Below are 24,009 nucleotides of genomic sequence, written 5' to 3' on the forward strand. Positions count from 1 at the left end.
TGCACCAAGAAAAACAGCTGTATAGTTTAAAATGTTGCTGCCTCTAACAGCCCATGCTGTCTTGCTGGAAATAATCACCCAGGCAGCAGATGGCTGGAGTGGATGAGCTCCTCTGCTGCAGCACTCCAGTCCACTTTTGGTACCTCAAAGGCAGCACTGGGACCATGGGCTGGGTCAGACACAGTGGAGAAGCACCCTCACATCACCGAGCACCCAGCATTGCCCCCAGTGCCGCAGAGGGATGGGCAGGGACTCCGCTGCCATGCGCGGGTACAGCTGGACTGGGCACAGACCCCTTTCAGAACAGCCAAACAGGCACTTTTCACACCCCTCAGAAGAGCCACAGGACAAGTTTAATACAGTTTAGAGGACAAGTTTAATGCAGTTTAGCTAATCTAGTTCAAGACTTTATGCAGACTTTCTTGAGTGTCCCCATGTATACCACCCATGAGAGTGAAGAAGTGAGATTAGCATCTAGTATTTTTCCAATGAAACAAAAAGAAAAGTCCTGAAGTGAGCAGAACTGTGGGACTGTGGGGAACAGCACTTCAGTAAGCTACAAGTTAAAAAGGAATATAAAAAGGAGTGTAAAGGAATAGGAATGCATATCCCTATAGAGAGGGGAAAAATAAGAATCAAAACTTCACATTGCAGAAGGAAAAAAAGATCTTGAAATGAGATAAACAAGAAAACAGCTTGACCTCACATTTTTTCAAACATATCAAACCCCTTGCAATATGCACTTAGGCACTCTTCTGGTAGATACAAAAGATAACTTTTAGGTCCCCTAAAAGGTTTACTGTTACTGCAAGCTCTTCCCAATGCACTATGGAAACTGGCACCAAAGAAGAGCTCTCCACCAGAGCAAGGAGATGTGCACAGAGAAACTTCAAGTAAATCCTGCATCCTAGAAAAGAGCAGCAGCCAGCCAGCAAATATATTTGCTGACAGCAAAATTACTAAGAAGCTACTGAAAATGTGTTATATTATCCAGCTATAACCAGAATTTCAAGCACACGCCTTACCCAAAACCTAAACGGTTCTGCAATTCTATTTGGTTTAGCTATCAAGAATTCAAATTAATATTTACTTGATAAACAGTTTTAGGGCTGAGACTAGGATTCACACTCAATGTCAAGAAACAAACCAAACTTTAAACACCTTATTTAAGAAATTGTATTTCATCTGAGCTGGCAAATAGCTAATCATTAACTCACAGTTAAACAGCCAAAAAACCCATTTTTATAGCATTAAAAATCAGCATCAGTTCATTAAAATGTGTCCTACTGGAGTTCGCATTTATTTAATAATTCTAACAGTCATCATCCACAACTGTTACATCAAAAGTAACTACTTGAAAGGCAAATCAAAGTAAAAATGTACAAGTGCACTTCATGGATTAGAGAAGAATGCAGAACAGAAGACACACTTCTGAAAAATCTTTTCTTTGGCAACAGCTACAGTATAAGACAAAATGGCTTGAGTAGCTGAAATCCCCCATTCCAAGAGGATTTTCAGGAATGCAAAATATTGGCTATGGAATTTTATTTTTCATTAGTTATGTTTGAGAACACCAGCTACACAGAACATTACCATGCTAAATTTTGAGATTTGGGCTCAATATTTAAACTAGCAAAACAAGCAGGTATAAAATCCTAGCACAATCTGACTTCATTTTTATGACTATTTTTTTTCTGGTTAGGTAAAATACTTCAACCAAAAAAAAAACCCACAAACACTATCCCCAACGCACCAGAATTGGTCAAGTAGAAATAAACTAATAGAAAAATAACCTCAACTTATGTTCAAAGATTATTACAGCAGTAGGAGCCCAAATGTCACAGATGGAGGGCTAGCTTAGGGGTGGGAGGTAGGGGTTGCAGGAAAACGCAATTAAGTCCATTATAAAGAACATTTGTCAGATACCACCAGCTAACTTATATAGAATAAAATAATTTCCACACGGTTTTCAACTACTTTACATAGTAGCAGAGAAAGGTTACTGAACTGCTTGGAAGTGCTTCTACAAGCACTCAGAGGAAACCAGAAGGTGAACTGTGCTCTAACACTACTGAGGTGCTGAACAAAGTGGAATGGGGTCTGTCAAAATAACTGTCATATTCACATGGGCTTCAGCTTCCAGAGGGAAGAAAAGCAACAGAGATCAGCAGTTTAAAAAATTCTGTTAGTACTGAGGTTTGGTATTGAGAAAATTGTGTGTGTTTGACTACTTGCACTATGAGAAGCCTTTTTTGTCTTGAAAGCTTTGCTGCTTCACTGTTAAAAGAAGTGACAGAATAATATAAGTAATTTACCAGTGGTCCAGATATCTTGAAGGAACTGTTCCTGTATTAAATAAAATGTCTTGAAATTTTAATTCTGAGATGGTTTTATGTGAAATTCAGAATCTGCCCTAAAGATGAATCTGAAGGCCTAATGCCCAGTTTCTGAGAGGACCACTTCACACAGTAGGGTCACTTGATAGATTATGCAAAGAATTTCCTTTGTTTTAAGTGACATAACTGTGGTATTCGGTCTTAAGAGCTACCATAAGGCCAGTGGTTTCTGAAGCATTTCCAGGCAGCATGGAGGTTGGAGAAGACAGAGGTCCTGAGAGAAGCCATCTGGGAAACACCAGCTGATCAGTCATTTTCTGCAGCAGAGCCAGCTTCTTTGACAAAGTTCACACATAGTAATATAAGAAATAAACTAACATCCTTTGCTAGTCACTGCAGCTTCCTGGATCACTAATCAAAGATGCTTAATTTAAATGCAAGACAATCTGCAATGTTACTGCAACTGCTTAGTAGAGTAGCAATAACTACAGCATATTTACAAATGAAGAGTAATGCACATGAGAAAGCACAAGATGGCAAGCAACATGGAGAACAAAATGCCTTTTTTCTTTTTTTTTCTTGATTATAAGTTGTTACATAAGTTGTATTCACTGATTGTAACATACTTTTCTTAAGCGTCACTAATTTCTATTACTATAAAACAACGTGATGCCAACCTCTCTAGCCTTATTCAGAAGAGATAATGAGTCCAAACAGAAATAATTCCATAAATGCACTTGCAGCCAATTCCATTATCCCAAGGGCACTTTCTCCAACAAAGGAAAAAAAAAAGTAGTAATACTTTTATAAAAGAAAAACTTCTAAAAGCAGCTTCTAACATTTGCATTTTTATTTAGAAGGCAAAACTCAGTTTGCTCACTCTAAACAGTCTGCTGCAACAGTAAGCTAACATATATCACGTATTTACTAGAAACCGCCTTATGGCAGATGGTAAGCTAAACTGGGACTATTAGAAAAGATGATATTTGCAATCTGTTTGTTCTGTATCAGGAAAAGAAAACCAAATAAATTCTAAAATTATTTTAATACTTTCACTTCCTTGTCACCCTTTTTCCATCTCAGGAAAAGAGATAAGTTCACAGGCCATATGTCATCTGCTGACTTTAACAGCAAAACGCAGCAAAAAGAACATGAAATCAGTCCCTTTGTTTCTTCTGACTCATCTGAATTTATATCCAGTCAGAGTTTTATGAGCATAAGCTTGTTTCAGAACCTGAGGTAAAGCATTTCTCTTCAACCATAATTATTTTTATTAGTAAAAATTAATCTACAAACATCTTAATACTCTTGCCACAAACCAAAAGGTATGCATTAGTCAGCCATGGAAAAATTGCTGTTTCCATGTACACAACACAGGTAACGATCTGCACATCTTCACATATTTTTTAAATCATGTAAAGATTAGTTTTTACGACTGAAGGACAAAAGCAAAGTTCCAAGTAACGAGAAATGCACCATTTTTAAGAGGTGCCCTCAATATAAGCTTAAGATTAAAAAAAAAGATAAAAGTATATGCTGATAAAACTAAGTTTGTTAATCATGTAAAATTTCTGGTTGATTTACCGATCTAGAAGCACATAGAGATACATGTATAGGCACTTACATACTGCCCTTCCTCACTAATAAATAAAAGAATTTATCTTCTCTCTAACCATCTATAAAAGAAGAAAAATGTGTTGACCTTTCAGTTAGTAAATTCAAGTCACTTTCTAAAGTCATCAGTGGAATCTTATTTCTTGAAATATGTGGGTTTAGCCTGCATTTTCTTTCTTTTGGGAAATCTGCAAGCTGAGTATGATCATTCATATGGCTCTCTGACACTGTGTAAAGTGTCCTCCATCCCAAAGAGATAATGCAGATGGGAAAATAAATGATTAGGAGTCCTGAACCCATACACAGCTCGAGAAGAATACGAGTCAGGAGTGCCTGTCCGGACATATTCCTGCACCCTTCCCCTGCACGCACACACACGATGACACAGAATGGTGGGATTACAATTACAGTGGCTTTTAAAAGTTGAAAGAAACTGGTAGACAGGTTGACTCGATATTTATTTATAGGAGTCACGTGCATGCTCAAATGGGTGCAACAGGGCCAAGAAGCTTTTCAAGCCAGTACAAAGTTACTGGCAGAAGTCAGGACCCAACAGTTCTACATTCCTACACAGCAGCTGCCTGTCAAGAGAGGGATGCATGAACCTGCACCTAAATTTACTTTTAATATCAGCACATAAAAATCCCATTTTAGAATTGCTAGTAAAAGGGGAGTTTCCCACACTCATCTATTTACATTTTATTTTTCAAACCCACAGTTTGCTTGCATAGCAAAATGCAAGTGAGAAATTTAAAAGCCACTTCAGTGCTGCTTTTGCATAACTTTTCTAATCATTTACTGGAAAATCTTGGGAGGGCACAGGGAGGAAGTGGGGGAAGTATTTAAGGGATATAAACTAGTAATAAAAAGCATTTATTTATCAAAGGCTTTGAAATGAAAGCATAAAAGCAGAAGCAAAAAGTGAATATCTACATAACATAGTTTTAAGTCTTATGGTGCCTTCAAACAACATGCAATTATTTTTATTTTTAGAAGAAGAGCATCAAACAGCAAAAGAAGTCACCTATATAAGCCATACCATACTAAACCAATTTCATAACACATTAAGCAGTGAGCTACGAAATAGACCCATAAATAGGTAACAGATTGGGAAACAGAGGCAAAGACAGGTTAAGTGAGTTGTGTAATGTGGGAGCAAAGTTTTAGAGCAGAGTCCAGGTATAGGTCCATGGTAAGAGACTCCATATGTACATACTGGCTAGAAAAGGATTACTATGAGAAAATTACATGGGTTTTTTCCTAAACTAAAAGTCAATCAACTAAAAACCTGAAAAGTGTTAGGGCTTTATTGAACTTAATATAATTGAATTACTGAAAATGTACTAAAATGTTGCTATTCTATAGAAACATTGTGATTGGTCATGTAAAATACTTATTTTGAATAAATAAAAAAATTTTTTAAAACCCCATAAATTATCAGAGTTAGATGATGAAATCCCATTTAGTTCAATCAGTTCTGAATAGTCTGTGCTTGTATGGAGACAGAAGTTGCAGATTCCCACAGAAAATTATTTGTTTGACCACTTCAGTTTGGGCTTTCCCTTTGTGCTTTACTTCTGACAGAGAAAACCCAGGTTCCAGATGGCTGCAGTTTCCAGAAAAGCCAGAGAGACAGCAATACTGCATTGTCCACTGTGCACAGTTCCACAAGAGATGTGGAGCAGGACCACTGGAGAAGACAGCCTGCCCTGAGTGCAATCACAGCCAGCTGGAGCCACACACCACACCAGCATCTCTTGGCTCTGCTCAAAATTCACCCTTGGAAAAATACCCTTGGCTTCCTGTTCCTACACCAGCTGGGTATCCAGGGTACTTGTTAAGATGACAGAATTGAAGAGCTCACATATCTGATCAGTCTAAAGGCTGCGTATAGATATTTACTATACAGGCAGACATGCAGAGTCAAAATTATCTCAGCCTCAGTTGTCTGCTATGTCCTTTCACCAAAAATGTCCAGATTAGCTCTCCATAAATTCTGAAGGTGGGAGAAGCACAGAGATCCTCCCTAATCCACTCCACAAAGAAACAAACTGCTTAGCTTAAGTACATAATGAAAATAGCTTCTCCCAATACAGATGACATAGTGAAACAAACTACAGAATACAGATATTATTTTATCCTTCTTTAAGAGACAAGGAGATGGTAATAAAAAAAACTGAATATAGGGAACCAGTACCAAAGTCTTTACCACAACTGGATTCCTCCTCCCTCTCCTTAGTGAATTAGTGAAATTAGAGTGAAAAGTTAATTTGGAGAGAACATGGTACACTGAGAAAACCCCACATGGACACAGATGTTTCCAGATTAATGTTTATATAATAAAAACACTTAAGCAACTTTGCTCATTTTACAAAGTTACTTTATATGACCATCACAAGCAAGTTTTCTATTTCAGAATCCTTAGATTCTGAACCATTAAACTCCCTGGGGAGGGGAAGAAGAAATCTGCATTTCTGTGGTGAGTTTGATTTCCAGCACTCATTTTTTAACCAGTCATTTTAATATTAAGCAGTATTCTAAAGAAATGCCCAAGGCACATAAGTGGAATCTTTAATTTCTCCATATGGATTCTGTGCACTTCAAACATCCCATAGATAACACCTCCCTTCAGGAAAGTACATGCTGTTACATATAGAAATTGCTTTTATCAGGTCATAGAGGATATGTTCTCTACCTGCTTTTGACCTTAAGCAACTAATCTACAGAAGGATTGCTAGAACAACAAAGTGCTCAAATCCTTTCGGTTGCTAACATGAACAGACATTGCAAACACTATATGGAAGATCTCCATTTTTTGACATCTTGGCAAGCTAAGACCTTTGCTGAAAATCCTGTATAATCTAAATATTTCCCTTCTAGGAGAGGAGGGGACAAAGACCTCAGAACACCTGAAATAGTGTACTTCAAGTGCTTGCTCTTACCTCAAGGTATGGAGCACTGGTTAGACCCCGTTTAAGCAGACAGCCCACAGTGTATATAGAGTATTTTAAAAAGCCAAAAGTGTAGTACTCAAAGGTTTTTTTCTCCAATATCTATCTCTATTAACCTCTTGTTCATAATGAAACACTCCAGCAGCTAGCAAAGCCAGCAAATCCTCCCTCCTCTCGTACACAGCTTTCAGGAGCTGAAAAGGTAAAATTATCATTGCCCAATGGCATGCAATTCAACAGCAAAATCCCACTCAAAAGGGGCTCACAGGAAAACCAATGTATGGATTTTCACAGACTTAAGTCAACTCCAAGGTGTATAAACCGACACAAGGCTATTGAAAGAAATCAGTAACCCAGTGTTTCTGTCCCATAGTCTATACTTGTTTGAATCTTGCCATAAAGGCTGAATGGTTTTTAACTGAGAGAAATTAAGAGCTTAGCTTAAAAAAAATACCTAGAAAGTAATTTAGCACCTTACAGATACTCTCAGGATACAAAAGCCAGACTCAAAATAACCCAAATACTACAAACAATTGAAAGATACACAACACTAAATTAGTTTCCAATTTCTTGAAGCATGAGTAAAAGTCTATTTGATGTTTGCCTCAATTTGAGCACTTTCCTTAAACTGAACTTGCATTGGCCATCTTAAACTGCTCTAAGTCTTGCATTACAAAGTCTCACCAATTTAACCTTATAAGAGCACTTGCACTCCCTCCTAAGAATCAAAATAGTGCATTTTAACAATAAAATAACCAGATCTAATGACAGGTGATGCTGAATGGCCTCTGTTGAGCTTTCTGCCACCACCTCCTGCCTCACGCTGCCTCTGCGCCAGCTCCTGCCCACCCAGCTAAGCCCCCAGTGAGGTCCCTCTGGGACCTAACCCTGCAGAAAACAAGCTCTGCAGGTGAAAAGCTTTCTGTGACACTTGGTGTGGGTTTAATTCCCTGAATGAGCTCACCAGGAGCCAGGTGAGTGTCCCCTGTCAGGCAGTGAAGAGGGAAAGGAGATTGTGTCCTTGTGGTAACAGCCATCCATGAACTCAGCCCAAGGAAAGGACATGGCAGGTTCACATTGTTCACCACTTTTATCACCTTGTCATGCACTTGCTGACTATAGCTGATCTTAAAAATTATTTAACTAAAAGTATCTTAGTAATTCTAAGGTTTTTAAGCAATGAATTTGGTATTCCAGCTTCTTTAAAAACCTCTTTGACTTAAGGCAGTAGTAAATTAAGATTTAAACAATATTCTTCAAATACCTCTAAGGAAATACTTAACCTCCCAGGTTTCTGGTTTTTCACAACAACATTTGTTAAATAAATTACAGAGGTCATCTCCATGGGTCAGGAGAATTTGACTAATATTATGATAAATATTCTCAGAGAATCTAATTTTATTGAGCAATGAAATAAACATAACATGACTTTTATGGATGTCACCATTTTTGGTCTTCATCCAAATACAGGTTAAAAATAGTAAGAACAGAGTTATATTAAACCAAGAAAGTACAAGGTGTTTTGATGCAAAACTTGGTTTACAAAAAAATAGAAAAATATTTTTTCCAGCAGCTGTAAATTCAAACAGTTAAGACAAAACCACCAGAAAAACTGTTCCACATCTTAAGAAGACACTGAGGAGCTGGTATTTGTGTATTATGCAAGAAACTGATGCCAGTGAAACTGTATCTGAGTATCATTCTTAGTAGCAAAAAATTACAAGCATGAGCATACAAATAAAAATTACAGATAAATAAAAATCTTGGTTAATCCAGGATTTAAACTGGTTGCTAGTTATATTAACCTCTAATTTCAAGTACAGACACAAAGACACATCCAGAATAACATTCTTTTGCTTACCATGGTCAAGATATAACTATTTGACATACCTGAACTCTTCAGAAATCCAGGAAAAAAAATTTAAAAGGCAAAGGATTCTGATTATACTTTTAAATCATTAGGATGTCAAAGCAATTTTTGAAATGGTTTCCTTTGTCTTACTGAGGCATCCTAGAACCCATCAGTTTACATTTATCTGCAGACCAAGAACACACTAAGACTTCACAAATTACTATTCTTCTCCCCTCTCAATAATGCTAACATCATTCAAGCACTATCATTTCAGAACCAAATAATACAGTCTTTTTCACAATAGAAACCATCATCTCCCAACATTCCAAAAGAAAAGACAAAGACATTAGACAACAGCTTTGCTGCAAGTCATCAGCAACAGGTAAGAACTGCAAAGCAGCAGCACCAGTCACGCAAAACACCTGCTGCTGCAGGCTGAAAATAACAACACCAGCAAGAAAGTTCTCAAGGCTATTTGTTGTTATTATCTTAGATACCATCTCGTATTTCCTATCAAAATAATGAGTGTATGGATGGCATTTAAGTGTCTATGTACTTAACAGTTCCATGAAGAGGTGTGTCTCCCTTAGAGCTGGATATAGACTTTCCAGGTGTTACTTCTCAAGCTGGACCTAATCACAGCTGAGCACTCTGCCAAAGCAGCACCTGACTCTTTAGGAAAGTAGTAATTGTAACATGAAAATCAGAGTTGTACATGCTTCCTGTTTTTTGGTCCTGGCTACTATTCCAAAGGCAAACCACACCCCCTATCCCTCCCCAAATATACTAACATCTGGAATTTCACAGAAAAAACAATGATAAACAACCAAGGAACAGAGTAAAAAAAAAAAAGTTCCATAATGAAAACTGAAACCCGCTCTGGCCACTGTTGTTAGGTATTACAAAAAATTTAAATAAAATTCAGTTCAGAAAATGTTTGTGACTTGTATTGCAGGCCTGCCTTACTTTTTACTTATTATTAAAAAAAAATTTGGTCCACAACCAAAGATTAATCAAGGTCCCTACTTACTATTAAAAACTCAAGAACAATTAGTGATTAAGTTTCTGGACAGACAGCCCTATTTTGACATGCTGGGGCAATTATGAAAAACCAAAAATAACCAAAATAAAAGCAGTGACTTTATACACAGATTACCATACCTAAGAGCATTGTTTGGCATATTAACCATGGCATTGCTTCATGCCAAGCATTCTAGTTAGAATGCAAGAGGAAGAACACCTGTATTAGTAGTCTTTTCATAAACCACAGTAGCACTTCAAGTAATTATGAGGAGCGATGGAAAACTTTAAAAGGGAACTAAAACAAGGCAACTGGCTGCCCTTGTAATCTGTAATCAACTTCAAGAGCTACTCCAGGTCATGAGAAATTTCAAGATGATAACTCTTTTATAGTTCTCTTCCCACGGTCAGAAAAAATACCACATGGAAAAGAAATACTCCATGAAAAAACTACTCTTTCACTAGCTTTTATGCTAAGTTGCACGTAAGCCAAACAATGTAAAAGGGTATCAATCACTCTATTTAGATGCCTTTTCAAAGTCATGTGAAAAGTTGTAAGAATGTTCACCCAACATGTATCAGCTGTCTCACGTACTGTTTCTGGATATTGATATCTGCAATCCCTTTACCGGATCTGGCATCATTGTCCGAGCTCAGATGACTCAGATAAAAACAATGTGAAAGCATAGTTTGTTTTCATGTTTAAAGTCACAACTGGGCTCCTGCAACAATAACAGGAAGAGCTGTAGGGATCGATACGCCAGATTACGAACAGGGGCTTTCCTTGTCCTCCCCAAGAACACGCACGTGCAACGCTCTGGGGCAGGTATCACATGCCACACTTACCAGGTCTCTGTGAAGCACCCAGTTTGCATGGAGGTAATGGATTCCATCGAGGATCTGGTAGAGGAGGGATTTAACCATAGATCTTGGCAACTGCATGGGCTTTTTATTTGCTTTTGAGGCACGGTGAAACTTGATAATATGCTAGAAATAAAACAAGTAGAACACGAAGAAAGTTAGGTGATAGATAGGTGAGAAGGTTGGATGTTTTGGGATATTTTAACTACTAACACTAAATAATGGAATGAGATACAAAGTTGAACTTTGGAATTAAAGTAATAGTGATGCACTCACAATTCGCTTAAAATTGTTTTTATTCTCTGAATTGCTTCAAAGAACAGCCTTGAAGTTTTTGTGAATACCTAAATACTGGCTACTTACCTCCAGTAAAGGGTCTTAGACATTCTCCTTCCTCCCTTCTCCCTATATGGCATCCTCTTACCCTTGGCAGCTAGACCAGAACCTTTCAAACCAGGAGTATCTACCAGTAGGAGGACCATACTCTTTGCTTTCATAGAGACTTTCCCTCCTCCTCTTCAAAAACACCCAGGCTAGCATAGTTGCAACTACTATTCCTCCCAAAATCAGGATCCCAGTAGACAGATTAAATAAATATCTTAATAAATATTTCAAGGGGGAAAGTATAACTCCTAAAACCCCGCACCACAGCATTTGAGTGAGATCATGTTCAAACATCTAAAAATGGTTATCTTCTTGCTCCCAATTTATGGCTGCATACTTCACTGATGATAACAAGCTGGTGGCTCTTTGATTACAGAAGTCAGTCTGCCCACTAGAGGACAAACACCACTTGAAAACAGAGAATGCAGTAAAGAACCCCAGTATTAGTTGAAGGAATTAAAAAAATAATAAAAATTGAAAGATTGCTTAGAGATCATTAAATAGTCATAAACTAATTAATTCTAAGATCAATGTGGAGATGATGGGTTAGGTCTGGTTTTGCTACACAGTACAAGAAATAAACTAGAGTCAGGCCATTCTACCTTGTCGATCCTCGGAAAGATGGGGCTATGCAGGGCACAAATCCAATCTAAAAATATGGTCATTCAGCAAATGACTAAATATGTTCATTCAGATGGGGGGGGGGGGGGGGGGGAATCTCCTTTTTGAAGGCAATTCAATGAAGCACCTCAAATAACAAAATAGTTTTCAATTATGTGTCTTTTAAAAGGTTGAAATGATAAAGGCAGTTTGCATTTTTACTGAAAACAATACAAAATGCAAGAGTAGGACTATTAATTACCCAGTTTTTAAAATAGGATTTGTCTAGCTGAAGATCTTCTCCCTTCCCAAGTTAAAGAGGTAACCAAAGGCTGTGTTTTAATTAGACCACTGCTCTCTCCTCCACCATCCCCACTCCCCACCCAGTTTGTCACTACTGCTCCCAATGACAATGGTAATGAGTTAATGTTTACTCATGGTAAATGCTACCTCTGGCTGTCACCAGCATTTTAGCCACTGTCAAACTGTACTTAGCAAAAGTGTAAACAGTAGTGTTTAAAGAGAAGTAAGAAAGGCAGAAAACACCAAATTAATCCAAATAGCCTGCTTATTCCCTACCAACAATGTTCCCACAAAGCCTTCCACCAGTAAATGTAAAGTATTCATGGCTGTGTACTAAAAAGCAGTAGAAATTTACAGGATTGTCAGTTTTTAATATATTCATGAGGATCAATAAACAAGACAAGCTCTTAGTACCTGATCCTTAGTTGTGCAATCACTCTGGAAACTATATTGAAATGCTTTAATGCTTTCTTTATTTCCTTAGAAAATTTTTTCTTGTGATGTCACAAGAAGATTCAGTCTCTACCTCAACTAGGAGTCCCTAGTACTACACAATGCTCACCAGATAGCAACCTTCATGTGTAATTACAATATGATTTATAAAGCAGGAATGATACCATAAACTCACAAATTAGTATATTTAATAATGCAGAAAATGAAAAAGGAAAAATACAGAGGAACCAACAGGCAAAGGTCATACTCAGAGGCCTATAAATCCAGTCCTGCCCTATTTCAAGGTGCACATAATCACTAGAAGGGATTGCTACACCCATCTAAAAATCATCTACTACCCACACAAAACATTAGTCCTTAGGCACAGAGAAAATGAAGGAGTCTCATGAGACAGAAGAGGACACAATTAACCCCAGATGTGTTGCAGAGGAACAACACATCTGCCTCTGGCTCTGCCTCAGCTGCTCTGGTACCTCTGGAAGTGGGGAGTGAGACAGCACCAGGTTGATGCCATTGGATTTCTGTCCCTGCCCCTCCCATGTGGCTCCCAGTCAGAAAGGTTAAGGAAGCAAGGTCCTTTCTTGAAAGGGTTATTGAATTGCAGAAGTGAATAAAAATGGATAGTTTTGCTAGAAGCAAGCAATATCACCACTAGGTAAAATCCAATTTCCTGCAAAAGCAAATAAAACCTGTTGTTGCCAGCTTACTCTATGGAAGTTTATATCCATCACAGTTTAGATCATCACAGTTTAGAGAACTGAACAAAAGCTAAAAATATACTGCAGGGCCAAGTAGTGTAGGGAACTGAAGAGAGAGCTAGATCTGCCCCATGACATTGGAATGAGTCCACAGTGTTTGTGACCAAGCCCTACGCTGAAAAAATGCCTAAAAAATAGTTCATCCAATTTCTTGTAAGCAACTAGCCATATGAAGAAAGAACAATGCACCCAACAAACACTAAGCACCAATTTTAATGGCAGCATCCATCTAAGAAATAGAAGAGCAAACAGACCCTGCTTCAATTACAGCACATAACAGCCAGAACCTGAGACCTAATAAAGGCATGGAATAACTTACAGGAACTACAGCCTGCATTTCCCATTTCCCAGAAAACTGAATTAACTACTACACTTCAAAACTACACTTCTCTCATTCAATATACCTTTTTGCTGAATAGCACAAAATTAAGACTGTCCTGTGAGTTGAGTATAAATCTGAACCATGACAGGTATGAAGCATGTTGTGCCTCTCTCTCTCTCTCTCTAGGAAGCATGCAGTGCACTTGGACGCTGCAGTTTGTAACCTTTAGGTATACTCAAGTTCTCTGCTGAATCTTACCACTAATGAATAGCCATTAAGGACAAAACATGAGGACTTCCACAATCCAGGCAAGTCAGAGACATGTTTGTAACAAGACAATAAGCAGAGCTTCAAAAAGCTTCAGTATTCCCCATGTCTTTTTTCAGTGCACCTCCTTAAAGATAACTCACATATCCTGACAGATCACTTGGCCAAAAAGGCTGGAAAGCACCCAGCAACATTGGGCAAAATTAATGAGGAAAGTTATTGTCAATCCACACTATACCATGTTGCATGCTACAGAACAGAAACCCATCCACAATGTTATGCAGACATAAATTCATTTTAATTACTTCATTAGAACACTGCAAGCTCTCTTCTAATATACTTAAAATCTTTCAAAACAAAAGAAAAACATATGACATAAGAGGTAAATGTAACTCCAAGCAATATTGAAATCTATTCAGCAGAAGCAGCCATTTTCCCTTTCTGTGCATCCATATTTCTGATTCCTGAATCTTAAAAAGATGCTTCCACTGACTGGAGTCCAAAAATGGTGTGAGCCAATTAGGTATTCACTATTAAATATAATGTAAAAATTTTTCTATTGCTTGTACAAATTTTGGTTTTAATTTAAACAAGACAGCAACTTTGTAGAAATGATTTTAAGTCCTTATTCTAAATTAAATCAACACTTCACTGACCAACATTAAAGTACACATTCAACAGAAGCCTAAGAAAGCAAGGAAGGTTTAATTTGCTGCTTGCAATATCTGGGACTATTGGTTTTACTTACTAACTGCTTATTCCCAATTTTCAACTTGAAAAAATGGAATAAAATTGCAAGGAAAACTGGATGAACCACATTATTTCAGTAAGATGATTTTAGCTCTTGCAAAGGCAAGACCATATAAGTGATAAAAAATGAAGAGGAGAAACAGAGCATTTGGAAATAAACAATATTCAATCTAGGAGTTTGACTGCCTTCTTCTATGTTACCTAGTGCATTGAAATTGCTTTGAAAGCTGGCTGGTGAAGAACTATGTGCATTTTCTAAATTCTCCACCACAAACAAGGCAAACATAATGCATAACAACACAGAGCAAACTCAAATCCCTAGGATTTACCTAGCAGTTAAGTGAGGATTCAATAAGATCCTAATTTTAGTTTGCTTCCAAGTCTGTCTATGTTTGTGTCATCCCATTCCCAATTCCAAGAACTGCTGTTCAGTGTGACAGAGGTTAAAACAAGCAAACAAACAAGTTGGACCTAGAAACTTTTCACAAAACTAGGAAGCCAGCTAACAGAGGGATTTCATGCATGTCTCACTAAATGAAGTTACAGTGAATTCCCACCTCAACATACATGAGATAATCCATAGATACAAGCCTCTAGGAAACCTGACTGCTTGAGTTCTACTGCTTAAGGCAAAGCTTGCTGAAAATTACATGCATCTCCTTCAAACTGAAATGCAACCATGCCAATGCAGATGCCTCTCCCTGCTGAAGCAAACTGCTTGTGCTCCCACGCTTCAGCAAAAACTCTGCATTTTATCCAATCCCTAATCCAGCCTTTGAGAACAAAACAGAATTACGCCAATGTGCCAATCAAAAGTAAAGTTACGTTTTAATACTGAGGACAGGGAAGCTTGGATACATGTAAAATCTGTACTAAGGCCAAGAGGATTTATTTTATACGACTTCCAGTCTCATTTTTAACACAAAACCACCTCAAAATACTACATTTACTTTAAATGTAAAGCATTCAAAAAGGGTATGAAAGAACAAATCAAAATCTTAAGGTGGCGTAAAAACTAACCATGCATTTTTTCCATGATTTTCAAAAAGAGAGAGCAAAACACCCAATGTTTCAAAAATAAAGCATAGTTTGATATGCCTACACTTACAATTCATTTCAGACATCAGAGTATTTTAGAAAGTAACAAAATTCTGTCAATGTACTTATCACAAGTAAAATAAAATCAAAACAGAAGTGGATAGAAGTACCTCTAGAGCAACCACTTTAGTTTCCAATTTTGGAAACATTACAGCAATTAACATAAACTGTCCTTCAAAAGAGAAGGGGGAAAAAGCATGTTTGTTCCCTCTAAATGCTGCCAGTGCATGGCTATCATCAGTATTTTCTTTAAAATGACATTAACCAAACTGCCTAATGAAAGGCCCTATTCCAAGTGACAAGAGGTGAACGTTTTTAGTAACAGGGAAAGGAACTTTAATACATCAACTTTTGCCTATGCCAGCTTGCTTTATATATCTAAGTTTTGAGACACAGATATATCTAAGTTTTGAGACACAGATCAAACACATCCCATATAATTTTTCTAGGTTTTGCCTGCATCTTTCTAGGTCTTATAGTATCTTTCAGCCCTAAATATTGCAAAATAACATTACACAATGTTAACAAAAATCATCAGAATTCAGCTACCCTTTCAGTACACATAAAAGTGAAATACACCACTCTGTTCACTTGAGTTTTACACACACTTATGCTTTTGAACCTTGCCTTTGTTTTGAGGCCTGCTCCTACCTGTTGTTTCCTCCACTTCTCATGCTTTGTGGTGCAGAAAATGAGTCCATATAAACTACCCTCAAATTCATAAAAGTCTTTGTCATATTCTCAAAACATACACTTGCAGAAAAAGCAAGTGTATGTTTTGAGAATATGACAAAGAGCTATGGTCAAGGAATGGCACTGCTCTCTGCAAGAAATTCAACCATGACTTTGATGGTCAAAAAACCCCATCCATTTCACTTGGAAGGAATCAATCATGACATAAAGACCTATGCCAGCCCATTCCCTTGTGTCTCCACAAACCTTATATTCTTCTTCCAGCCTATACTCATACATATGTATATAAGAGAGAAGACTGCAGGAAAAACTGCATGAAAAACCACCTGGCAAAATCACCTGAATTACACCAGAAGTGTATACATGGCTTAGAAAATCAAAATATTAAAAAACAGGTTACATTGAGAAAAGTATTTTTATGTATATAAAGATATTTGTCATCAACTAGCATCTGAATTATGTGTATGATTTAGAGCTAAACTGAAGCCTGTTGAAGAAAGAATTCTAACTGATTATACCATATTTAAGGAATATGTTAAAACTCAGCTGTTAGACAACGTTCATGCAATTGAACAAATGTACAGGTTTATTGTACACATCAGTATGCAACACTCTCCCAATTTATCATAAAAGATTATTCAAAATGTTGTTAGCTGAAATAAAGTATATTTATTTGTAGACTGAGAGCATCAAGTAGTGCTATGAAATTCACATGTAGGAAGAAGAGTTTCTCCTTTCCATTATTTGATTATTATTTTTAGGTACTCATGACTGGGCTAAAAATCTCTACCCTACATTTTTTAAAAGCAGAACATGTATATAACAAGTAATTCGTATAAAACAAAGCAAGTCTTGCCCATATATTTTTATTATTATCAACAATAATTCCAAGATTAATTTTACTCCATTTCTCAGTAGCATTTGTTGGCAAGGATTTAGTTGTTAGAGATCACTGGAACATAATAGTAAGAGAGAAACATTCAACCAAACATAAAAAATGCACAGATCATGGTTTAACTGGTCTGGGATACTGAATGTATCATCACATTCAATATTACCAAATCATAGTTAATTATTTATGTACTTACTTATTAAGAACCAGAAGTGGTTTTTGTTGCTATAAAACACATTTAACACATTTTTACTATGATAAAAATGTCACCCTTTTTCAGAATGAGATCAAACCCATCCAGAAGCTTCTTATTTAAATTACAACATATATTTCCAGAAAAGGGGATTGTAAAAATTTGACTTTATATAGACATACTAAATGAGTCTGGGAATTAACTCTGTACCATAACTAGGAAAAGGTATACAGATAACCTGTCAATGCAAAACGTTTTTTTTTTAATTATAATAAAAATGTTGGTTAGAATAAAAAATCCTGCTTAAAGTATAGAGACTATTGAAGTCATCAAATGTGTGTTTATCTGTGGTACTAAAAACATGTGCTTTAGCAAATACTTTCAATATTAGAAATCTGCTTTTAAAGGGAACAAAAAAAAAGTTCTAAATATTGTAACCTCTACAGTGGCTAAAAGTAACTAGGTTGACAAAAAAACTTCATCTCCAGGACATTTGTATCAAACTTTTCCTGAAGCCCATTTTAGTAATCATCATGCATTTAAAACATTTGATATAAATTTGAATAATGTCTTTAAATGCACTAGCTTTATGCAGGAAGTTCTGGACAGCAGTATACTGTCTAGAAGTATAAGACTAGAATGATAAAGAATATTCATCAAAGTTCAATAAAAAAAGAAGTTATTCTTTTGCTGATAAGACAGCAGGAATTCTGGCATTGAAAACAAATTCTGACCTTTAAAAATAAAAAGTTAACATCCTACAGCCTGAGAACTTTACCAGTTTTCTTTGGCAGAGACAAATAGTGAAGAAAAATCATAGCGTTGTGTATTACACTAAGAATTCTGGTAATCAAAGGAAACTAGTTATAAATCAATTTGTCAAAAGAATTCCTATAGTCTTAGATAGTCTGCATGGTAATCTCATGGTTTTGTGCTGTTTTGTATAATGTAACTTGAGAGATAAGAAGAAAGTATCTTTGATAGGATTAGTTATTAAAACTGATTACTATCTTTTTAGTTAAGAACAGCATAATAATCAGTGTTCACCAATACTTGCCTAAAGCAGTTCAAACTAGCAAAGCTTCTACATTCCTTGGTAATGGTATCAGCAGAAGTTACAGACCATTATTAATATAAAATTTCATATCTGAGCAGTTTCATCCTTGGGAATTAAATGAGAAGTAAAAAAAAAGTTCTTGCTCACCATGGAAGAACTTTTTAATAAGTTTAATTAGCACCAACCCTTTAGAACAGGACATTTTTTTTCACTACTAGAAAATTAACAGAATAGCATAGCATCTGATATAGTTGATTCATCTCTTGCCAAATGTTTCCAGTACAGAAGCTGAAAAATATAATGATTTTAATTAATCTAGTGATTGAATGTGATGAGCATTTATTCTTCTCACTGAAGCCAATAGGTGTTACTAAAAGCTGGACAGCTTTGAACAGAAACAGTTTCCATACTTACTTATTTTGTTAAGTAACTCTAAGCTACCTACATTTGAAAACATTTGTCTCTGGAAAACTACATGTCTCTAGTGACAGCACACCTTCCATTCCAAAACTTAAATCTTCATAAACTGATATATCTGTGATAAATAGACTTATTTTGTCTTTATGTAGTGCTGGCAAAGCACATGGTGCTAAGCAATTTTAAAAAACAGTGCTAAATCCCTACTAAAATTTCTACCCCAGAGAGTTGAAAGGGCACAAGCTGTAAAGCACAGGAAATGCAAAACACAACACAACACAGACAGAATGACAAGTGGTTGGTATTACTGAAATGCGTTACAAAATAAGTGGATTTTCAGGAGGTTTTTGAAGGAGGATAGTGAAGGATCTTTACGTACGTTAATTGGGAGGCTGTTCCATGTGTAGGAGGCAGCGTGGAAAAAGACACAAAGTTGGGAGTGAGCAAAACAGACAAAAGGGGAATTAAGAGCGATGCTTGGGAAGTGCTGACAGTAAAGGAAATGAGGACCAAGGTTAAGCCAGAACCAAGAGTGCCTTGAACATGGCAAACTTTATGCAAGGGAGAAAAAAATTCCTGGCAAAGGCTTAAGAAGCAAGGAAACATGGGCAATTATACAGGAAAGGAGAAATGACTTGTGTAGCATGTCCCATAGAAAAAAAAAACAAAAAACAAAAGAGAGTTAAGAAGTGGGAGACCAGTTCATATCAAGTACCTCATTGTAACAAACATTTCAGTCTTCAATAATAGAAAATAATTAACTTCACTGAGATTATATCCAATACCCAGCCATATGGGAGGGGTGGCAAGAACATCAAACTGCAATGATTCTTCTTCTAAAGCTGTTAAATGACGTGAAAAATGACTAGGTAGTGCAAAAACCACACGCCCAAAGTAAAATCAAAAGGAAAAGGTTAGGAAAAAAGGTGGCAATAAATGCAGCAGTAAAATGTGTTTGTTATGACTGTTCCATAAAATGAGTAAACTCATTTAATGCAGAAATAAAGTCTGTCATACAGAGATTTAGCTGATGCACTTCTCTTCATCATCACTACCACCAGTTATGTGAAATACACAAACTCACAATGTCCACTGAACTTTGATGAACAAAACTTGCAAAATACAAACCTGCTAGCCCATAAAAGAAATAAATACTTTTCAAACTTTTGAAGGGGAACAAATTACCATGATTTTACATGCTCTGAGACAGAAGTGTCTTTTTGAATGGCCTAAGTTTACTTTCTGTCCAATTAAAATCTTGGGTCATTTACAAGCTCAAGAGCGAAGAATGAAGAAATTGAGCAATGTCTCACTAACATTTGTAATAGCAACACCTGTATTACCGAAGCCTTCAAAAGTAATACTGGAATTCATATCACCACTTCCTCTCCTTGCCAGTATTTCAAAGGAATCATAAACATATTGGTTACACTTCGTGTTTGGTATCTTTCAGATTTAAACACAAATCCAGGTTCAAGTAACTCACATCTTATCAACAGATGTGGAGCTTGAATATTTTCCAGTTCAAGTCACAATGTCATTGATGTCCACCTCTACAACAGACTAAACCAAATCCTATCATATTTTGCTAGAAACTTAAAAACAAACATCTAAGTCTCTACTCCTCTTCCATGTAATGAGTGTCCATCAGTAGGCCCAATTAGCTTACTTGTTATTTTATTTCCACTCATACTGTCACAAATTGTCTGTTTAAAATATAGATGATTGAATGTCAGTCCCTTGCAGTCACACTCAGAGAGAGGACTCATCAAAGCAGTCACTCTCCTTTGTTTCTTGTGTGTGTATGTGCAAAATGTCAGGAAAAAAAGTATTACATTTCCAAACACAGTTTTAGAAGATCTCAATTTAGGAATGCTTTCTTTAACTCCAATTAAAGCTTGCAGAAGAATCCTTTTCACTTCAAAACCCAATCTGACTCAAAAAAAAAAAATCTATGTAGTCTTTGGCAGGCTTTAAAGTGTAAAAGTAACAGGATTATCAGTTAGACCCTTAATTACAGAGTAAGAAATTAATGCATCTCTGCCTATATGAAGGCACATCACACACACATCAGTTTGAACAAATTCTTATTGCACAATCTCAAATACTCAGGGAAATCTGTACTTACCCACAAATCATGCTCAGCATAATCAAACAGCAGCCAAACCTTTCTGTCACTGTGAGAAAGGAAAACCTTCTGCAATGCAATCACATTTGGGTGCTTCAACTCTCGTAAAAGCTGCAGAGAAACAGAGAAGCTCTTGTTACTTCTGTGCTGGTTAAGAAAAGCAAACACAGCAACAAAACCACCAAACAGGTCAAATAGCAAACAAGTAATCCTAAAACAGGCCCTAGAAGAAAAGACACCACAGATTCACCACATTATCTTCCAAGCATCAACATCAGGATACACACAGCCTCTGTGGCATGGGCTGCTGTTCTAACAGCACAGCTGCCCATCACTACCTACCCTTCTCTGTCCCACACTCAGCACAGTGCTGCCCATCCCACCTATTCATCCTGCTTGCCATCAGTATGTTTCTTAAAAAAAGTAATTACACACAAGTATAACTGTTTTCTTATCAAAGGTGAACATCAGGATTTGAGGATGCCAGAATGAAGCTTGGTCCAGTTCTTTGTCTGGACAACACAGTTCTTGATCACCACATAGTTATTTTATTATCAATAATTTTCTTTTGCTTTGGATCCCTACCTCACTTGCCCTAAAGTTCATAGGTTGTTGTTCTCAGAAAACAGGGCATTTTCAAAGAAAAGTTAGTAAAAATGGGTTTACTACTGGTTGTTTCAACTATTATTCTGTAATCTGAAAATAATCCCATATTTATTTATTGCTTGAAAGAAATCATTGATAGTTATTGAATTTATTGATAGTTACTGCTTGAAAGAAATTATTAATAGTTTTCTTATTGAAAGAAAACTAGGTCTCATCACTAATTAGCATATTAAAGCAGGCACTGCTGCTGAAGTCATCCTTCTGCCAGATTAAACCAGGTTCAGGAGGAGTTGTGAAGCAGTACTCCCAAAAACATAATTTCCATGGAATCACTTCCCCCCCACCCCCCCACACTGTAGTCACCAGAATGATTTCTGTTTTATCTGGAAATTGCTTACATCTGCAGCACTAGTATATACATTGCCAAGAATCAATTTCTAATGGTAAATTGCAAATAGAGTACGTTCCAAGGCACATTTGGGAGAAATTAGTCCTCTATCATTTCACCCTACAGAAAAAGTCTCAAGATGATTTTATTTTCCCTAAAATCAATATTTTAGGGGAAATAAAATACTGATTTAAAATTATATTATCTTTTGACTATACAGATATCTGTCAAGACAAGAAATCTAAAGAATATCATAGCACTTTAATGTATTCCACTTTTCCATCAAATGAAATAATTTAGATGCTTTTTTTTTTATCAGGAAGTGTTTTCTTATTTTTCTTTCTTTCCCTAACCCTGACCCTCCTTTTCTGCATGCCAAACAAGCCCAGTTCCCTCAGCAGCTCCTTGCTCTTTGTTACATTCTGGCTGTCAAGGCTGCATGCCACAGCAGCCAGTGCTTCAGCAGCATGAGAGACCAAGGAAATGTTGGCTCTAGGAGTCCAACACACCACATCAAGAATGAGAGCTCTCTTCTAGCTATGCTAGACTTGCAGTGGTGCTCCACTACAGGAGGTCAAAAATGATAACATAAGGTACAAGGGATAAGCAGGAGCCACAAACACAAACTCTTGGTCAGATTTATGTTAAAAACCATCTCATCTAGAAACATGCTACTGCAGGAGAGAGGGTGACCACAAGGACTGAAGAGATGTAACTCTTAGGGACATAAAGAGTGGAGCTAAGGGAAGTCATTCTAAAAGCACTGGAAAGATGTGATCAGAAAGGAATATTGGGCAGAACCAAATCCACAGCTGTGGAAATCAAAAGACAGCAAGTTTGAGACAAGTGTTGCAAAGACAAGCATCGATCTAAGCCTGAGACAAAAAGAAACAAGGAACTTCAGAAACTGTATTTTCATTACAGCAGACAGGTGGAAGCCAACAACGTGAAAATTTGGGTGACACAGTGAAGCTACTTATTTGCATCATGATTGAATCTAACAACTTCTATTAGTGATGCACCTTTATGTGATATGATTGTTATGTCCATGCATCACCATAAACACCTTTGACAAATGTGCATTTCAGCCCTACCTAGAACTACATGGACAGCTCCAGGGATGTGGTAAATCATTGTCTACGGTTTTCCTGCTTTATAAACTTTAAACAAACAGAACAGATAAATGAAACATAATACCAATATTACTTTTTTAGGTCTTCTGCAGAAGTAAAGCAGTTTGAAGATTTGGCTGACTTCAGTTTGAATTTAGAAGAAAGAAATTACTATATTGTCCTAGTAATTGAAAGACTCCAGTGTACTTGACATCTTCTATTACAAGATAGCAGCTGGAACATAAAAAGGGTCTGCAACTACTACAATTTATTAGTAAATGAACACAGCCTTGTATTTGAATAGTTCTTTAACCTAATGTTCCTCTAAAATTTAAAATCCATCGTACCTAATTTGAGGTAAAATGCTACTAAAAAATCTGTGTCTCAGTTACGATACATTCCCTTCTTGTAACACCACACAATGCAGTTAAGACAAAGACACTGAGAATGACTTCATAGTGAATTATGAATATCTGTGCAACTTTGACTGACCTGTACAATGGCTTTCATCAAAACAGATTATAATGATTATTATTAAAAGTATTAACAAGAGAATTGTACAAGCATCTTTGTTTATCACCATTCTTAGCTGATGCCACAGCCTAAAGTTTAAAATTATGCTTTTGGATAGCCCAAATAGCATGGAACAGCTTCTAGGATTTCCAAATGGTATCTGCTATATACAGAATTGCTAGTATTTTCTTCAACTGTCCGATGAACAATAAGTTCTCCATGAATAATAAGTTCTCCATGATGCACACTGTGAGAATTTCCCTCCCAAGTCAATGTCTCTTATAGCAGCAGAAGGTCATTATGTGAAAGTCTCTGATGCCTGAAAAAAACTTAAGTTGGCAACAGTATTGGTATAGAAGCTTGAAGCCTTGGAAATGTAAAACGTCAGTAGTCATGCTGAGGTAGATTTTGCATAAAAAATCCAAGTAAAGAGTAAAGGTT

The 24,009-nt window shown here is 36.7% G+C and overlaps 1 protein-coding gene across 2 annotated transcripts in view; it reads right to left on the reverse strand.

Moving 5' to 3' along the window:
- Window positions 1–24,009, reverse strand: part of CDK19 (cyclin dependent kinase 19) — a 123,441-nt gene that overhangs the window by 55,370 nt on the left and 44,062 nt on the right. For both annotated transcript variants that reach the window (XM_077175202.1, XM_054629160.2), the window contains 2 exons: window positions 20,950–21,060; window positions 10,620–10,760 (listed from right to left, as the gene is read on the reverse strand). In XM_077175202.1, coding sequence (XP_077031317.1) covers window positions 10,620–10,760; window positions 20,950–21,060 — 252 coding nt within the window. The remainder of the gene's footprint in view (window positions 1–10,619; window positions 10,761–20,949; window positions 21,061–24,009) is intronic.

The sequence above is a fragment of the Agelaius phoeniceus genome, chromosome 3, assembly GCF_051311805.1.
Source record: "Agelaius phoeniceus isolate bAgePho1 chromosome 3, bAgePho1.hap1, whole genome shotgun sequence".
Lineage (NCBI taxonomy): Eukaryota > Metazoa > Chordata > Aves > Passeriformes > Icteridae > Agelaius > Agelaius phoeniceus.